At 42.1% G+C, this 19,877-nt stretch overlaps 1 protein-coding gene and 1 long non-coding RNA gene across 6 annotated transcripts in view; one reads left to right on the top strand and one right to left on the bottom strand.

Moving 5' to 3' along the window:
- Positions 1-3,887: 3,887 nt before the first annotated feature.
- LOC309863625 lies at positions 3,888-9,790 on the bottom strand. The gene is made up of 3 exons (XR_014311155.1): positions 9,703-9,790; positions 6,669-6,943; positions 3,888-3,997 (listed from the first exon to the last, which is right to left on the bottom strand). It is a non-coding gene; the product is annotated as an uncharacterized lncRNA (long non-coding RNA).
- The window catches only part of SPMAP2L (sperm microtubule associated protein 2 like), a 64,932-nt gene continuing 50,994 nt past the window's right edge, over positions 5,940-19,877 (top strand). For all 5 annotated transcript variants that reach the window (XR_014311151.1, XM_082728622.1, XM_082728620.1 and 2 more), the window contains exons 1-2: positions 5,940-6,546; positions 18,294-18,324. Coding sequence is in view for 4 of the 5 variants with exons in the window: in XM_082728622.1 (XP_082584748.1) it covers positions 6,054-6,546; positions 18,294-18,324 (524 nt within the window). In the remaining variant the exon portion in view is untranslated. The remainder of the gene's footprint in view (positions 6,547-18,293; positions 18,325-19,877) is intronic.

Below are 19,877 nucleotides of genomic sequence, written 5' to 3'. Positions count from 1 at the left end.
TTGTGAGTCTCAGCTCCAGGAGCTTGATGAGGTTCCCACAGCAAATATCAGAGAAAAATCCCCTGGTACTTCCAGAAGAGGGAAGAAAAATATTCCAAAGCACTCTTTCTTTATCAACAAGGCCTGTCTTCACTGAAAACTAGTTAACCAGAACCTAACTTCCTGAGGTATTATCAAACCCTAACCTGAGGAAGAGAAATACCCAACTCCAGCCCATTCTAGGCATTTTGTCCCACATAAGCAAAGAAGACGACAAAGGCAGATATGTGAAGTTCACAGTCCAGAGGCACAGGCTCACTAAAAGACTAAGACCAATCACAGGAATGCAGAACACTTCTCCCTCCCACACCTCACCACCACATTACTGAAGGTCTGTTTATAGCAGTTTCTTTTACTTAGGACATCATTCTTGGCTCTCAAGGAAAAATTATAAAACTTACATAAAGCCAATGGGTTGGTTGGTTGACTGTCTGACTCTTGATCTCAGCTTGGGTCTTGATCTCAGGGTTATGAACTCAAACCTTGCATTGGGCTCTGTGCTGGAGGTGGAGCCTATTTAATAAAAAACAAAACAAAGCAAAAACAACCACACAGAAGAGACAACAGAACCATATGCAACATCAGGGGGAAAAAAACAAAAAACAACTCAGAACAGAATAACCAGGAAATGTAGGACAACTACGAAAGATGTAAAATGCATGTAATGGGAATACCAGAGGGAGCAAAAAGAAAAAAAAGAAATAGAAGAAACATTTGAAGCAATAATGAGTGTGCAGATTTCCGCCAAATTAATGTTATGCATCAAACCACAGATCCCAGAAGGTCCAGAACACCAGTCAGGATAAATGCCCCCAAATTACACATAGACGTATCATTTTTAAACTGCAGAAAATTAAAGATAAGAAAAAATAAGCATGAAAGAAGTCAGAGGATAAAAAGCCATCTATAGAGAAATAAAGATAAGAATTACATTGTACTTCTTCTCAGAAACTATGCAAGTAAGAAGAGAGTGAGTGAAACATTTAATGTGTTGAGAGAGAAAACCCACCAACCTAGAATTTTATACTTTGTGAAATTATCCTCAAAATTAAAGAAGTCTTTCTCAAATGAAAAAAAAAATCAAGGGAATTTGTTGCCAATAGACCTGCTTTGCAAGAAATGTTTAAAACAAGTTATTCAGAGAGAAGGAAAACAATAAAGGTCAGAATTTCACATCTACTTAATTAAAGGAAGAGTACTGGAAAAGAAATGTGAAGGTAAAATTAAAACTTCTATTTTTCTTTTTAAAAATATTTTATTTATGTATTTGGCATAGAGAGAGAGAGCATAAGCAGGGGGAGTGGCAGACAGAGGGAGAGCCAGAAGCAGGCTCTCTGCTGAGCAGGGATCCCAATGTGGGGCTTGATCCCAGGATTCTGGGATCGTGACCTGAGCCGAAGGCAGACACTTAACTGACTGAGCCATCCAGTGCCCTTATTTCTTTTTTATTTTTAAATATTTATTTATTTGAGAAAGATATTGAGCATGGAGATGGGGAGGGGCAGAGAGAGAAGCAGACTCCCTGCTGAGCAGGGAACCTGACACCGGGATAGATCCCAGGACTACTGGATCACGACCTGAGCAGACCTCAGATGCCTAACTGACTGAGATACCCAGGTGTCCCTGATAAAAGGATTTGTTCTGCAAATGCTTCCTTTTAAAATTTGGGATTTGTGGCAAAATAAAAAATAAATTTAGTGAAGATGATTACCCCTTTGAATATTAGCACATAACCTCCACTATCAAGTATTGGATTGAAATAAAACATACTTGAACTTAGGCATATATGTGTAAAATATTAATTGCCCTCTGAGAGATGAGACGTTAGAGTGATACTTTAAGGTTACTGACTTTCTCACCTTCAGAGTTGCAGAATAATGTTGAATAGTATCACATCACAACAGCCACTTGGGTTTCTAAGGTCAGTCAGACCTTCCTTTATCTGTCCTATGGAAGCTGGATCGCCCAGTGATTCAGGATTGTCAGAAACCCTGGATTTCAGTCTCAGCCCTAAAGATTGCCAAATACTGCCCTTTGGACAAATCCTTTAACTATATTGTGTCTTGGTGTTCACTCCGGAAAAGGATTAAATCAAATGCAGACTACTTCCAGCCCTGAACTCTGATTCTATCTCTTCTTTAGATTTTCTAAGGTAGTTGGGGGTATATATAAGTTCCTGGATACTTATTTCAAAGGTGATGCCAAAAGCATTTTGGATAGGGAATGATAACTCTGTTCAGTCTTGTTTTTGTCACACTCTGATTATAGCTTCTGCATTTTGGTAATAACTGTTGTGGCCGGAGTTTTTTCCCGCAGTGAAGAGCTATTGAATGGCAACATGATGGTGGCTGCTTGATGCTAAGGATGATTAAAGCAGGGACTTGAGGGGCGCCTGGGTGCCTCAGATGTTAAGCATCTGCCTTCTGCTCACGTCATGATCCCAGGGTCCTGGGATCAAGCCCCACATTGGGCTCCTGGCTCAGCGGGAAGCCTGCTTCTCCTTCTCCCACCCCCCACCCCCGCTTGTGTTCTTGCTCTCGCTGTTTCTCTCTCTGTCAAATAAATAAAATCTTAAAACAACAACAACAGCCTGAGATGCTCTCCGGCTAGCAAGGGAAGTATATGACAAAGGCGTTCCTATTGAAATGACACTCAGCCAAGACAGGTTGTTGAAGAGGTTGCTTGGCTGCCGGTTTTCCAATAGGCCTCATCAGTGGCATTTATTACCTTAAAATAATAACCATTGCCAGCTTCCCAGGCTTAGAAACTTTAAGTGTAGTTAGCACACTAAGAATGAATCTGTCTTTTCACTTATTGATTTAGTCAACATTTATTGACCACCAACTATATGCCAGAACTCTTACAGTTAAAATGATGGAAATTCAACTTAGATTTGTGTGTGCCCAAAAAAGGCATTTTGGGGGGCACTCATTATACTGGAAAATCTAAGGGATGGGCAGATTCAGGAGTTTGGAGATAATAAGGCTGTCTCTCCACCTCCTGCTCCTGCTAACTTCTCTTTGGCTTCATTCTCAGATTCCCTCTGCAAGGAACTGCTCTCAACACTAGGCCTACAACATCCATATAGCTCATGATCCCAGAATAAAATGGATCCTCTCTTTTAAAACAGCCATCCAAAAAAAATAAATAAAAAAAAAATAAAAAAAAATAAAACAGCCATCCAGCAAATCTCATGGTGGGGAGATTGGTTCTGCTGAACTCATATTGATTTCTGCACCAATCCCTGTTGCCAAATTACCCAGACCTGGTGGTGGTGGTGGTGGGGGGACAGGATTAACCCCCTCAACCATGTGGAATGAGTTCCCTACAGAAAGAATGGGTTCTACTTTTAGGAGGAGGAGGAAGGGATTCTAGGCAGGAAAACAACAGAGAGAATGAGAGCTGTTTACAGCTGTTCACTCTACTTAGCACTGGGCATGCACCAACTACCAGGACAGAGACTGTCCCTGTCATCAAGGAACTTATATTCTAGCTATGGAGGCACACACAAAAACAAAAAAGCAGACGAAGTAATTATAAATTGTGTTGAGGCAAGGATCTGAGATAGAAAGTAATGGCAGGAACATTTTTAAAATTACTGGGGGTTGGAAAGACTTGAGTGGGTGATATTTAAGCCAAGCCCTAAAGGATAGAAAAGAGCCAGTATGTGAAAAAAGGGAGGAGTGGGCTCCAGGCAGTGGGGACAGGTGTAGTAAGATGCTGAAATGGGAAAGAGTTTGATATGTTAGAGAAGACTGAGGAGGCTGGAATGTAGACAGCAGGGCTGGGGCAAGCCCACAGTAGACTGGAGAGAGAGGCAAGGACCAAGATCCTGGGGCATCTTGTGGTGCAAAGCTTGAGATTTATTCTAAATAGTTTGGAGGGTCATGATTGTCATTCCACCAGTTTGAGGGCACTTCAGAATCCAGAAACTTGATTGTGGTCTGGACTGGCATTGCTGAAAGGAGATGGAAAGAAAAGAATGGATTAAAAACACATTTGAAGGATGAACTTGAGTTGCTAGTGTACCGGAGATAGGGAGAGGGGTGAGGGAAAGAGAGAATCCAGATTGCTTCCTAATTTCTCCTGGGAAAGATGTAAGTCAGTTTCATGAGATCGGTATATGAAATCAGAATGCAAATAGGTAACTGTGATGTGGACCAGAATTAATTCTGTGTGATCTTAATCTCTCCCGATAATTGAAATCCCTGTGAAGCTGGGTCCGGTCAGAAAGGTGTCTGGTGAGCATGGATCTGTTGATGTATAATGGTGGCATCAGGTCACAGATCCATCTTGAGAGGGCCTGAAGAACTGGCCGTATGTAACATTTGCAATCTGTTGGCTTTGTGCTCTCTCCTCTCTGCAATTTTTGAACAGACATAACCACTAGGATATGATACTTGAAGGCATTCCATTTAGTGGTGGACTAGTACAGACTTAGGAGTGACTCTTTAAGGTGAGTTTAGAGAACTCTGACCTCATTGTTCACGTGTTGAGTTAAAACACGCTGAAAGCTTTATTTCTCATTTCTCCGAGTATTTGGGATATAATTCTTGAATTTCCATACAGTACTGCACATGTCTATATCACATCTGAGGGAGCAGATTTCCTGATTCAAATATGTCACTATCTTCTCATTCTCCTTAGATGACATCCACAACCCAAATATTTCTAGCTTTTTGCATCTGTGAGACAGAGTATGTCCAAGGAATACCCATAGTGTGCAAAAAGTGTAGTTGGGTTCATCATATACTTGGACAGATTACTTATTCTTGAATACTTCTAGTGTCTTCTACCAAAAACAAAAACCCCACATCAGGGAAACCCTACCACTTCTTTTCTCCTCTAGTATATCATCATGGACATGAAAATTAGCTGAAAGCACTCCTCCAGATTGGGAGAGGGCCAGATGACTTACCTTTCAAAATCTCTTAGTATAATAATGATTTAAAGAGGAGGGGCAATTTGCCAGGTACAGGGCTATAAAAATTCTGGTATATTGTATTTAAATACAATTGTACAATCTTGTACATATGTATGTATGTATGTACGTATGTATGTATTCTCACCATAGCACATACCACAATCTTATACTTAAATACAACGATAATTACAGGGTTTATGAAAAACAATGATTTATAGTGCACTTTAGTAGACAGGTTCCCAGTAACGAAACACAAGTTGTGGATGAACGTCTTATTCTTGTAATCCCGTATTTCTCTGTGACTGTGTGTAGAACTTCATGAGAAGAAAAGAAAACTTTAAAAATCTGAATTGAGGGGCGCCTGGGTGGCTCAGTGGGTTGAAGCCTCTGCCTTCACCTCAGGTCATGATCTCAGCGTCCTGGGATTGAGCCCCACATCTGGCTCTCTGATCAGTGGGGAGTCGGCCTCCTCCTCTCTCTGCCTGCCTCTCTGCCTCCTTGTGATCTCTGTCAGATAAAATCTTAAAAAAAAAAAAAATCTGAATTTGAGATTTTTCCTGAATATTAAGTTTGGACCAGATGATATGTTGGTGTCGCCCATCTCTCACACCCACATTATGACTGTTGTGCATTTATTAGAAACTGATGGCAGTCAATCTTAGTGATCCAGGGCCTTAGAATATTACTCCTGTCAGCACGGTTAAGAAACAAAGGCCTCTGGAGAACCGGTGCCACAGAACCTCTGAACCCAACAGGGACCTGCGGTGCCATAACTAGACCGGAAGCTGCTATGTTGTCCCCAAGGCCTGGGTAACGGGAAGCACTCCAGAGTCCTTGCCCTTAACCCAGGGAACAGCTGGGTCAGGAGCCTGCCTGGTCCTTTGCTCCGACCCGCGCCTAGAGCGGGACGCGTCCCCTTGGCAACCGGAGAAAGTGCGAGGAGGGCCCCTTACCGAGTCGCCGGGGTGGGGCGGGGGTGGGGCGGGGGTGGGGCGGGGCGGGGCTCCTGCCGCCCCGCGGAAGACACAGAGCGCGCCTGCGCCGCCCCTCGACGATCAGCGTGGTGCGCAGCTGGAGCTCCTAAGCCCTGATGGAGAACGAGGAGTTTTTAGACTCCTCTGCCTTTCCGGATGGGCGTGGCGCGAGAAAAATATCCGCTCCCTCCGAAGCCCTTCGGAAGCCCTTAGTACTGAGGCTCCTGGAGGCGCACAAGCATGAGGGGCCTGAGGAGCCGGAGGAGTCTGAGGAACCCGAGGAGCCGGAAGAGGCCAGCAAGCAGAGCCCCCCAGACCAATGGGACGAGTTTGATGAGCCCGAGGAGACATCTGAACCCCACGCGCCCTATGAGCTCCACGAGCCCTATGAGCCCCACGAACCCTATGAGTTCCACGGAGCCTACGAGCCTCAAGCACCCCGCAAGCCCCGTAAGCTCCGTGAGCCCCATAAACCCCAGGAGTCCCATGCTCCCCGAGAGCTCCACAGGCCCAACGAAGTCCAGTTGCTTCCCAGAGCTGCCGCCATGGTGATCTCCCCTTCTCTGGTGACCAGGTTCCCGCCGAAGGTTCCGCCATCTTCCCTGAGTGGTAGGTGTGGGGGCCCCTCCCGAGGCACCCCGCCACCCTGCCCTGTCGGGAACCGAAGTCCGAATGAGAATGCTTGTGTGCAAGAGCTCACTTTGGAGAAAGATGATTTTGGGGTCATTTACCTACTGCTTTGCAGTCATCTATCTTTGGACCGTATGGGACTCTGATGGGTAACTGAGGACTTTGGTAAATGAGAGAAACAGAATTTCTTCACTCTCTCCTCTTTCCCCCTGATGACCTCTTAGCTGTCCTTGATTATTCACTGTAACTTCTTTTTGAAGCTCTTCTTGATTCTTCCGTATAGTTAGTCATTGCATTTACTCTGGGTTGCCACTTTGAACATTATCTCTGTTACAGCACTTAAGATGCTCTTTCTTCCCAGTTAAAGGGAGGCATCCTTGAAGGGAGGATATTACATTATTAAAGTTGTAGGAACAAAATACTCATTGAGCAGGAATTCAAAGTGTACTTGCTAAATGTTTATGGTCCTCAACAAGTTCACAAGATACCTTAGGGGGCTAGTGAGTCTTGGGTATAAATATCCCTTGCTCTAACCACATTGGTTCACTTAGGACTTTTTATTGATGATCCCACCCTAAACAATTCTTTGTCCACATTGGGCTTCCAGTACCTCAGCTGACCACTTTTAATCTCATGTTTTCCTTGGCTCCTCTTTATCAGCCTCCATTTTGTGGTTTGACTGTTGACTCTGGCTACCCACCATATTTCTCCAAGCAAAACCCCAACCCTGGTTAAACCAAACCATCCACCTTCTGCCTACACCTGAGCAGCTGACTCTTACGCAACAAAATCCCACAATGATACGTTTTCTTTTACTTCAATTTCTTGACAACAAGAAATTACTGGTTGCTTGATACTTCCTAGCTAGCCCACTTTATTCATCTGGTAAATTCTCCTAATCTCTGAGAAGATAACTGTCCTCTTTACTCTCCTCCAAATGTTACACTTTCAACCCCCCAAAACAGCTAAAGACTGTCTCCTATTTTATTGAGGAAATAGAAACAGTCATGAGCTCTCATCTTTTCTTTTTTTAAAAAATTATTTATTTATATGACAGAGAGAGAGGACAAGCAGGGGGAGCAGCAGAGGGAGAGGGAGTAGCAGGCACCCTACTGAGTGGGGAAACACATGCAGGGCCCTGGGACCATGACCTGAGCTGAAGATAGACCCTTAACCAACTGAGCCACCCAGGCACCCCAAGCTCTCTTATTTTCTTACCCACTAATCTATTTCTTTACCCAAATCTACATCTATGTATTCTTTACCCAAACCTACATCTATGTATTCTTTTTACATATTTCAAAGAACAATTGTGCCTTTTTCTGTGAAAAGCAAAGTCCTCCACTCTGCTTTGGATTTTGCTTTTGTCTCCTGAAGAATTTTGTTCTTGCTATCATCCCCCTTCTCTCCTACAGATTTAATTTCTCCATTTTGAATGCATCAGTCCCATGAATGCTTACTTATACTGTATAAACATATTCTCAAGAACCTTTCATCTTGAAAAAACCCTTGATCCCATGTCTTCTTCAGACCCCTCCTCCTCCTACCATAGCCATCATTTTTCTGTGCTTTCATCACAGAACTTGTCCAAAACGTTGTCTATATTCACTCCCATTTTCCCACTCCTTATTCTCTCCTCAACCCGCCTAGTTAGCTTTCTTTTTTCCCTCCACTCCACTGAAAATGCTCTGATTTACTGCCTTTTTCTCCACCACCAACCCTGTTACCATGCATGGAGATTTCAGTATCCATATGGATGATTCACTTGGCTTCTCAGTTCTTTGACCTCCTCACTTTGAATGATGGTGTCCTTCACCCCATCTTGGGCATCCACTTCTCTAGCCTTTGTAATGTCAATTGCTATGCTATTTCCAAAATTTCCAAAAGGTGGTGACCTTTTGTCTACCGTCTCCCTTTACTCGCTTGATAGTCCATGGTCCACTAATGGAATCACTCCCTTGCAAATATGCTTACCTCCCTTGCTTTTCCCTCTGTCATTCTTGCCCAGTTAATCCAGTTCTTGCCTGCACTTGAAAAGCAATGACAAGAGAAAAACAATTATGCTGATTTTATTTTATTTATTTATTTTTTTAAAGATTTTATTTATTTATCAGAGAGAGAGAGGGGGAGAGAGCGAGCACAGGCAGACAGAATGGCAGGCAGAGGCAGAGGGAGAAGCAGGCTCCCTGCTGAGCAAGGAGCCCCATGTGGGACTTGATCCCAGGACGCTGGGACCATGACCTGAGCCGAAGGCAGCTGCTTAACCAACTGAGCCACCCAGGCGTCCCTGATTTTATTTTTTTATTTTTAAATTGTTTTAAAGGTTTTATTCATTTATTTGACAGACACTGTGAGAGAGGGAACACAAGCAGGGGGAGTGAGAGAGGAAGCGGGCCTCCCACAGAGCAGGGAGCCCAATGCAGGGCTTAATGTGTGGGGCTTAATCCCAGGAGTGGGGGTGGGGGATCAGGACCAGAAGGCAGACCTTTAACAACTGAGCCACCCAGGCGTCCTGCTGACTGATTTTAAATTAATGACTTTGAAATTCAAGTGGGCTCTCAATGCTGCTTGGCAAACATACTACGTTTCTACTGTCAACTCATTTTCTAACATAGAATCTATCAAATTACAAGCATCTGTACCTATATAGTCTGCCTTTTCTCCTCTTAATGGTGGATGAGCTGTCTTTATTGCTATGCCATTCTCTCAACCTGTATGTTGGATCCCATCCTATCTAACTTTAAGCTCTTTGCTCCTAAAATGAGCATCATTTTATTTTCTCTGCTGGGTCATTCAGCACATGAACATGCAGCAGTAATTCCCATCTTAAAACCAAACACCCTCCCTTAATCCCATGTGCCCCTTCATGTACCACTCCTGTTCTTCTGCTACTCCTTAGAGGAAAATCCCTCAAAAACAGTTGTTATTATCTCCATATCCTCACTTCTCATTCTCTTGAGAACCACTTTAACATTCATCTCCTCTAACTTGACTGAAGTTGCTCCCGTTGAGGTCATAATGACTTCCACCTTGCCAAAATCAATGGTTAATTCTTCATCCTCATCTTACTCATTTGACACATTCACTCCCTCTTTCTTGGAAGTCCTTCTTTACTTGCCTTCATTGTCTTCCTACCTCATCAATTTTATCTGATTCGGTTTTCTTTGAGTCAGGAACTTCTCTTCCCAGCCTCTAGGTTGAAGTGAGAGATGGCTCATTTTCTTAGATTCTTTAGAACTTTCCTTGCTCCCTAGGCAACGTCCTCACTTCCATGGTTTTAATTGTATGCTGGTAACTTCTCAAAATTTTTCCTTGAGTTCCAAAGTTTTCTAACCAGTTATCTATTTAATATCCCTACTTGAGTACTTAGTAGGCATGTAAAATTGAATGTGTCCTTAATTTTGAGCTATATCGTGACTGAACACTTATCAACATCTAAAACCTCATCATCTTTCTTTTTTAAAAAGATTTTATTTATTTGATAGAGAGATCACAAATAGGCAGAGAGAGAGAGAGGGGAAGCAGATTTGCTGCTGAGTGGAGAGCCCGATGCAGGGCTCTATCCCAGGACCCTGAGATCATGACCTGGGCCGAAGGCAGAGGCTTAACCCACTGGGCCCTCCAGGCGCCCCTAAAGCTTCATCATCTTTATAAGCCACTATCATCTCTTGCTTGATCCACTACAGTAGGTTGGGCGACTGCCTTCGGCTCAGGGCATGATCCTGGAGTCCCGGGATTGAGTCCTACATTGGGCTCCCTGCTCAGCAGGGAGTCTGCTTCTCCCACTGACCTCTCTCCTCTCATGCTCTCTCTCTCTCTCAAATAAATAAATATATTTTTAAAAGATTTTATTTATTTGACAGATCACAAGTAGGCAGAGAAGCAGGCAGAGAGAGGGGGAAGCAGGCTCCCCGCTGCGCAGAGAGCCCGATGTGGGACTCGATCCCAGGACCCTGGGATCATGACCTGAGCTGAAGGCAGAGGCTTTAACCCACTGAGCCATCCAGGTGCCCCAATAAATAAAATCTTAAAAAAGTTTTTTTGTAAATCTTTAAAAAAAATAAATTCCAGTTAGTGTAATATTAGTTTCAGGTGTAGAATTTAGTGACTCAGCACTTCGATACAATACCGGGAGCTCTTCACAAGTGCACTCATTAATCCCCATCACCTATTTCACCCATTCCCCACCCATCTCCCCTCTGGTAGCCAGCAGTTCTCTAGAGTTAAGAGTCTGTTTTAAGGTTTTCTTCTCTCTCCCCACCCCATGTTCATTTGTTTTGTTTCTCAAATTCCAAATATGAGTGAAATCATACGTTACTGGTCTTTCTCTGCCAGTCCACATTTTAAAAAGGTGGGAAAGCCTAGTCTTAGAGGGCCTTCCCTGTTCATGATGTCTGTAGAAACCCTCTCAGAAGTAGCTTCATGATGAGACTCTCAAAAGTTTTCAGACTCTGCTTTAGAAAATACTGTTTGTTTGTTTTTTTAAAGATTTTATTTATTTATTTGACAGAGAGAGAGACACAGCGAGAGAGGGAACACAAGCAGGGTGAGTGGGAGAGGAAGAAGCAGGCTCCCTGCTGAGCAGGGAGCAGGATGTGGGGCTCAATCCCAGGACGCTGGGATCATGACCTGGGCCGAAGGCAGACGCTTCACGACTGAGCCACCCAGGTGCCCCTAGAAAATACTACTTTAAAATTTCCTATCTTACCCATTTGTTTTTTAGATTTTAGATTTTCCTTATTAAAAATCCCATCTTTACTGGGTGCCTGTGTGGCTCAGTTGGTTAAAAATCCTATCTTTACATTAATTCCCTCAGTAAAGCTTAATAAGTATCCAGCATATTTATACAATATTTATATAAAATCATGTAAATATTGGGAAATGTTTAATCAGCATGTCACCTTGCTTCTGCTCAATAAGATTCCTTCTGCCAACAAACATTTGTTGCACATCTGCTAAGGCACTCTTTGTGCCCTGTGGGGCTGTAAAGATGACTGACACATGGCAGTTTGGTTGTGAATTTATTTTTAAAATGTGTATTATAGAATAGGGCCCATCATCTAACACCTGACTAGTGTATCATCACCTAATCTTCAGTGTCCCTCTTGAAATTTATAGGGTACTTACTATTATCAGGGTGCAGACACTGAGCCTTAGATGAGTAAGACAAGGATCCCATCCTTGAAGGACTATCAGTGTGGTTGGGGAGGCTGAACACATCTGTAACAGTGACACATCCACAGAGCATACAAAGTAAAGGAGATTGGAGTATCCCACAGCACAATCACTTAATTTCCTGAGTTGAATGGCAATACTAACCTCTACTTTTAATGGAGAAGAAAGACTTGGAAAAAAATAGGACCAAAGTATTCATTTAAGGTACTTACCTAAAATAGGCTGAAATAGAGATTAAATATTTACTCTCAAAGTATACAGAACTAAGGGTACTTCATTTGGGTTTTATTTATTTATTTATTTATTTAGGCTCCATGCCCAGTCTGGAGCCCAGTGTGGGGCTTGAACTCACAACTCTTAGATGAAGACCTGAGCTTTGATCAAGAGTCAGATGTACTTAGTTGACTGAGCCACCCAGGCTCCCTTTAATTTGGATTTATAAGGGATTAGGGAAGTGATTTAAAAGAAAGAATCTCAGGCAAGTGTGGGAGTATGGAGGGAAATCATATTGAGTAAACTTTTAATTTAAAACTTTTTTGAAATTTGTAAGACATTTACATGATGAAAAAACCAAAACAATCTTAAAAGACCACAAGGAGGGGTGCCTGGGTGACTCAGTCCCTGAAGCAGCTGCCTTTGGCTCAGATCACGATCCCAGGGTTCTGGGATCAAGCCCTGCATCGGGCTCCCTGCTTGATGGGAAGCCTGCTTCTCCCTCACCCACTCCCCCTGCTTGTGTTCCCTCTCTTGCTGTGTCTCTTTCTGTCCAATAAATAAATAAAATCTAAAAAAAAAAAAGGACTACAAGGAAATTCTGCTTTCCTACTCTGTCCTTCTGTCCCCTTTTACAAGTAGCCACTTTCATTCATTTCTATGCATCTTTATATAAATACAAGAAAATACTGTACAAGCTTATGTGTGTGTTCCTCCTTTCTTATCAAAGAGTAGCACAGGCTATCCTCTTCTTCACTTGACAGTATAACTTCCCAAATAACTACGTAGGGAGTTTCCTCATTTAAAAAAAAAAATCCAGTGCTTCATATTTTATGGCACAGTTGTGCCACTACGAGTTTAACACCTCATTTGTTCCAGGATGTTGCTGTTATTACAAGCAATGTTGTAATAGATAAACGTGTACATGATGTCATTTAGTACACATCATACAGGTGTGCCTTTAGAATAAATTTCCAGAAGTGGGTTACTGGAGGGTAAACACACCTGGAACTTTTTTTTTTTTAAAGATTTCATTTATTCATTTGAGAGAGAGAGAGAGAGCATGAACAGGGGAGAGAGTCAGAGGCAGAGGGGCAGGCTCCCCGCTGAGCAGGAGGCCCAATGTGGGGCTCAATCCCAGGACCCTGGGATCATGACCCGAGCTGAATGCAGACCGTTAACCATCTGAGCCACCCAGATGCCCCACACCAGGAACTTGATTTAACAAAATGGCCTTCCATGGGAGTTGATGCATTTTGTATGTCCAATGAAAGTGTCAATGAAAGTGTCTGTTCTCTTATAGACTCACTGTTGTAGTGTGTGGTTGAACTTCTGACTTTTAAAAAATTTAATTGATAAAAAGCTTGTGTGTCAATTAAGTTTTAATTTACATTTATCTTACTATGTGGATAACATTAAGCATCCTTTTTGATACATATTTTTTCATGTCCTTTGCCTAATTTCCTTTTGACTTGCTAGGTATTTTTCTTCCTTACAAGGAGATTAACTGTTTGTCTAGGATATGTATGACCTGGGTTTTTTGTTTTTTGTTTTTTGTTTTTTCTGTTTGTTTGTTGGTCTCCTTGTTTTCACTTGCTTTTATTTCATTTTATTCTGCTACAAAAATGTTTTTATGGTAAAAATTTGTCAATCATTTCTTTTATGGCTTCTGTTTGGAATCGTAATTAGAAAGGCCTTCTTCCCCTTCTAGGTTATGAAGGAATTTCCCATGTGTTTTCTTTTATAATCTTTTTTTCCTAAAAACATTTAAATCTTTGATCTGTTCAGAATTTATCCGGCTGTTTGGCGTGATTTATACATCCAGCTTTCTTAGCAGCTACCCAGGTTGCCAGTGCTGTCTTCACATAGATGAAATCGGGTAAAAAAGAACATGAAAAATAGATTTGAAATATGAGAGAAAAGGTCACAAAAGTGTACATGTGAGAAGAGGCCCAGCTTCATAGTTAGCTGGAGAATGTAATAGTTTGAGCTCTAGTTTGCGCAGAAGTCCCTGGTTTCTGTTGCTCTTGTCGTTTCACCAGACGGAAGGACTTGGCCTTTTTCTGCCTCTGCCTTCTCAACCTCAGTCTCCTATCTCTTGCCCATGACCTTGAGCTAAGACAGTAGGGAGAGCACAGTGCCAGGGAGCGGTGTCTAGGAGAATAAACAGTAGTGATGGATCACATGGCTTATTACATAATATCGAAGAATATCCCACTGTCTGTTTACATTGTCATACCCAATGTGGAAGTGGACTGCTTCACAGCCAGTCTCTAAAACAATAGCGCACATAGAGCAAGCACAGATTTTACTTCATAAAGCCTTGAAAACTGACTAAAGTAGATCTTACTGAAGTATCTTACAGGCAAGTAACTGTACCGTCGGTCATAAAGTGAAACCTACTAAAAATGTTGAGACACCACTTTTCCCAAGTCCCAATCCTCATGACAGCTTATCTCCAAAAATACCTCTTCTATTTCTCTCAAGTTCCTGCTTGCCTCTCTCTCCCCTCTTCCTGTGCCTGCCCCCTAGATCTCTTCTGAGAGGGGCTTCCTGCCTTTTCTTTGTAGCTCAGTGGTACCCCATTCAGTACAACCCAGGGCTCGAGGCTGAACATCTCAAACATGGGCTCTTTAGGAGGCAGAGTGGAGGACCAAGTGAAGAACAGTTATACTTAGACATTTCATCCTTCTGTATCACAAAATGCTTTACTCTGCTTGCAATGGAACTCACAGCGGACAGTGCTTCATCATTGCCATCAGGGAAGAGCGGGTTTCATGAGGTTCTCTCCCAGCAGATGGCAGCCTTTTCCATCAAATGGCTTGGGTCATGGCATTTTTTAGCTGTAGGTGGCAACGTGAGTGGTGTAGTTTGTGTGATACAGAATAAAATACCGACGTTTAAAGGGCCTACTGCAGCCATAATGTTTTGATTATCTCTTAGAGGAGGCTGGTATTCATCATTTTGCTCAAAATCCTTCAGGGACTTCCTTCTGGTAGCATTTAAATAAAAGCCTGACTCCTGCAAGGCTCACTGGGCTCTGGCCCAACCACAAATCCTGCCACCCTCGCTTGCTCCCTTCCCTCCAGCCACCCTGACCAGCTATCTTTCTGTGTCTTTTGCTTGATTCCACCTCAGGACCTTTACACTTGTCATCTCCTCAGTCTGAAATGCTTTTCCTCTGTCTGATTAGAGGCAGGATTTGGTTTCAGCCTGTTTGATTCCAAAGTCAGTAGTCTTACCCATTAAACAATATTGTGGCAGAGCCTAAAATTGTCTGCTTTGAAAAATACCAGTGCCTATGTTCCATCTCCAAAGATTGTGGCCTAGGGTGTGACCTGGGCTCCACAATTTTTAAAAAATCCCAGAGTGGTTCTAATCTGCAGACAAATTTGGAAACCGTTGTGACAATGTTTTGCTTGGGACATTAGCCACCTGAGAACTATTCTGTCCCACCAATTGGTAAAATAACATCAAAAGTATTTCTAAAATAAAGAGTGCAAGGGGTGCCTGGGTGGCACAGTCTGTTCAGTGTCCGACTCTTGATTTTGGCTCAGGTCATGATCTCAGGGTCATGAGATTGAGCCCTTCATCAGGCTCTGCACTGGGTGTGAGCCTCTTGAGATTCTCTCTCTCCCTCTCTGAGCTCTGCTCCTCTCTTCCTCTGTTTAAAAAAAATAAAAAAGTAGGGCGCCTCGGTGGCTCAGTGGTTAAAGCCTCTGCCTTCGGCTCAGGTCATGATCTCAGGGTCCTGGGATCGAGTCCCGCATTGGGCTCTCTGCTCAGCAGGGAGCCTGCCTCCTCCTCCTGTCTCTCTCTGCCTGCCTCTCTGCCTACTTGTGATCTGTCTGTCAAATTAAAAAAAAAAAAAGGTGCAATCTCTGCCTATGGGAGAAATGTTAGTCATTCATATTATCAGTATTTATAGAAGTGTTTTTAGGATTGATTCAGTGTTATAGTGACTCTCTGACCTGTGTATAGAAGCTGGGAACCAAGCTTGGTGAAACACTAAAAATCCACGGAACAAGTGTTGCATCTGTGATGGGTGACAGTATGACTGGACACTAGGGGAGTATTTGTAGACCATTCTCCCCTTTTCCTTAGGTCTGAGTCAGCTGAGCCTTAAAAGGTAGAGTAATAGATGGGGCGCCTGGGTGGCTCAGTCAGTTGGGCATCTGACTCTTGATTCCAGTCCAGGTGCTGGTCTTAGGGTCTTTAGACAGGGCTCTGCATCATGCTCCATGCTCAGTGGGGAGTCTGCTTCTCTCTGTCTGTCTCCCTCTCCCTTGGCCCTCTGCCCACTTGTCTGTGCTCCCCTCTCTAAAATAAATAGATAGATCTTTTTAAAAAAGTAGAGTAATAGAAAACATCCCAATTCAAAAATTCCATCTTTTTAAAGTTTGTAACCTATCTACTACTATGCTGGAAACTCCTTGAGAGGTGAACTTATCTTACTCACTTTTGTTCTCTCAACACTGGCATCATGCTGCGCATAGTAGAAACCCAGTCACTACTGGGTTGCTGTGTTTCCTGCAGTGCTCCCACATTGACACTCTGAAGTTGTCACTCATGATTCGGATCACCACTCATCTACGATATGCAGGGTACTTCACATATATGTCACTAATCTTTATACAGACATACCCGTTACCTTCCTATCTACAAAGGGAAACTGGGTCTCAGGGAAGTTAAGCAGTTTGCCAAAGTTTGTATGGCTCAGTACCAGGACTGGGGTTTGAGCTGTGCCTGTCTGATGCCAGAGCACACCCACTTTCCTTTACCTAAAATACTTCAGAGGGTAGGCAGTGGTACTTCAGAACTCTCAGATGTGATTAAAAATTCCCCCCCACCAAAAAAAACTGGAACGAGCTGTCCTTATGATGAGGCCTATTATAATAGGCCTTTACATAACTTGGCCTGTATGATCTATGTTCTCCCACATTTAGCAAAAAACTAAACATGATTTTTTTTTTTTAAGTGGGCTCGATGCTGAGCCCCACTGTGGGGCCTGAACTCATGACCTTGAAATCAAGACCAGCCAAGATCAAGAGTCAGACACCTGACCAACTGAGCCAACCAGGGAACATGATTTCTTTTAAAGATTTTTATTTATTTATTTGACAGAGAAAGAGAGAGTATGAGCAAGGGTAGGGGCAGAGGGAGAGGGAGAAGCAGACTTCCTGCTGAGTGGCAAGCCCAATGCAGGGCTGGATCTAGGGACCTGAGATCATGACCTGAGCTGAAGTCAGACACTCAACCAACTGAGTCATCCAGGTGCCCCTGAACCATGATTTTTAATTTTCTTAACCATTTATTCTGTTTTAGACACTTAAGGTGTATCCAATTTTCCACTGATACCACAATGAACATTTTTGTGCATCGATTTTTTGCTTTGCTTGGAATAATTTTTTTAAAGATTTTATTTTATTTGTTTGAGAGAAAGAAGAGAGGTACAAGCTGGGGGAGAGGCAGAGGGAGGGAGAGAAGCAGGTTCCCTGCTGAGCAGGAAACCCGATGTGGGGCTGGATCCCAGGACCCTGGGATTATAACCTGAGCCAAAGGCAGACGTTTAACTGACTGAGCCCCCCAGGTGCCCCTTTAGAGTACATTTCTACAAGTAGAATTACATTAAGGATGTCAGCCTTGCTGACTTATACTTCCAAATCATTTTTCATAAAGTATACTAGTTTAGGTTTCCACAGCAGTACAAAAGAGTACTCATCTCATCTTACCCATCTAGTTCCATTATCCTCTGCAAAACTTTTTTTTATTTTTTGCTAATTTTATAGTTTAAAAAAATCTCATTCTTTACTTACATTGTTTTAATTACAAGCAAGAGTGAACTTTTATTTGTATGTCTTTATATGCGTGTTTATGCCTTCATATATGAATTTAATTTCTGTCCTTTGTCCATTCAAGTTTTGACACATACCTCAGTGTTTTTCTTATTCCTCTATACTTTTATAATCTCAGTTTAAGCCTTTGTCATATGTGCTGCCAGATATTTTCATTTCCTCTTCAGGTTTTACTTTTTGGCACATAAAAGTTTTAAGTTTTAAATATTTTTATATTATTCCTGTATTCTCTTGTCACCTTTAACTCAGATTAAAATCTAGTGATTAAGTAGATATTCTCTTATTTTAGCTCCAGTTCAATTAAAAAAAATATTTAACTCCTTGATTTACTGTGATTTATTTTGGTACATGGTGTGACATATTTAATTTAGCCATTCCCCTAGGTAATTTTCACAGTCTCTTTTTTATTGATTTGTGATGCTGTCTTTATCATATCTCTGTTCTTATCAAATCTAATGTTTGCTTTTACTTTTCTTTTTGTAGAACCTGGTGTCTGTGGCATTGCAAGAAAACGGTAAGACTGTAGGGATAGTAGTAGTCTCCCCAACTAGCTAGCTGATGGGGCATACTCCATCTGGGGCATCTGAAGGAAAAGCCTATCTTAGGGGTTCCTCTACTTTTTCTTCTTCATTAGGCCATTTTTTCATGACAGTTCCTGTGTAAAAAGGAAATGAGAGATAAACTGATTAACAAGTGAGATGGGGAAAGAAGATTGAGATGCAGGAGAGCTCTCCTCAGATTCACTCAGTGTTTTACTGGTTTGCTAAATCCTAGGTGTATGTCACATGCTGGGTCTAAACCTTTAAGGGACTTGGGATGCTGCATTGACAATCTCATGTCACAGATTGTGTGAAGCTCCATGTCATTGTATCTCCATCTCCCCTTGTCTCTATTTCAAGTACAGTAGCTAATGAAATTTTGAGAAAGTGCTCACTATAGAAAAAAGAAAGCGTGTAAGTATAGTATACAAAACAGATGCCTCCTGAAAACTGGTGCTTACTCTTTGTTTGGCTAAGAATGGAGTTAGAAGAAGTAACAGAGTAGAATCATTAAAGAGAAATACCAAAGATTAATATCAATGGCTCATCTAGATGAGAAGTAAATAATAATAATTTCATTTGTATCGGTTCTTTGAAAAAATGGATTAAATCATTCCTTGAGATAAGGAGAGCTCTCTCTCTCTTTCTTTTAAAGATTTATTTATTTGAGAGCGAGAGAGTGGAAGCTTGGGCAAGAGTGGGTAATGGTAGAGGGAGCAGCAGACTCCCTGCTGAGCTCAGTGCCCTATTTGAGTCTTGATCTCATGACCTGAGCCAAAACCAAAAATCTGATGATCAGCTTACTGAGCCACCCAGACACCCCTAGAGTTTTGGGGGTTTATTTGCTATGCTTTCTAGTTTGTTTTTCCTCCTCAGCGCTTTCAGGAAGTAAATAATACCACCTTATCTTTATGTAATACTTTGCAGTTAAAAAATTTTCATTTTTCTCACAAGAATCCTCAGTTCATAGGGCAGATATAACCAGCTAGATTTTACTGAGGGAAAATGAAATTCAGATAAATTATGTCACTTTCTCAAGGTTGTTTGGTGGCTGAATTAGAAGAGCAGGTAGAACTAACATTTACCAAGTATTACCAAGTACCCACTTAAAATACCACACTACTGCAAATAAATGTATTCTGGGTGAGCAAACTCTCCTAACTAGACAGTGAAATAGTTTATACCTGATAAGTATTATACTTAAAAAAAAGACTGTGAAGAAAGTGTTTTATTTGGGTGGTTAATTTGGCTTGATTCTATGAGAAAACTATGCTATCTTTATTATTTATTCCTGTCGTCTAAAAAGAATCTTGTAAAAAAAAAAAAAGAATCTTGTTAACGGAATATGCTGTGCCTGATTTTTATGGAAGAAAATATTTTCTGAATATAAAAAACATAGTTAAATGTAGGGGCACCTGGGTGGCTCAGTGGGTTAAAGTCTCTGCCTTCAGCTCAGGTCATGATCTCAGGGTCCTGGGATCGAGCCCCACATCGGGCTCTCTGCTCAGCGGGGAGCCTGCTTCCTCCT

Source organism: Mustela nivalis (genome assembly GCF_964662115.1).
Source record: "Mustela nivalis genome assembly, chromosome: 4".
Lineage (NCBI taxonomy): Eukaryota > Metazoa > Chordata > Mammalia > Carnivora > Mustelidae > Mustela > Mustela nivalis.
This window is presented reverse-complemented; position numbering and strand designations above follow the sequence as displayed.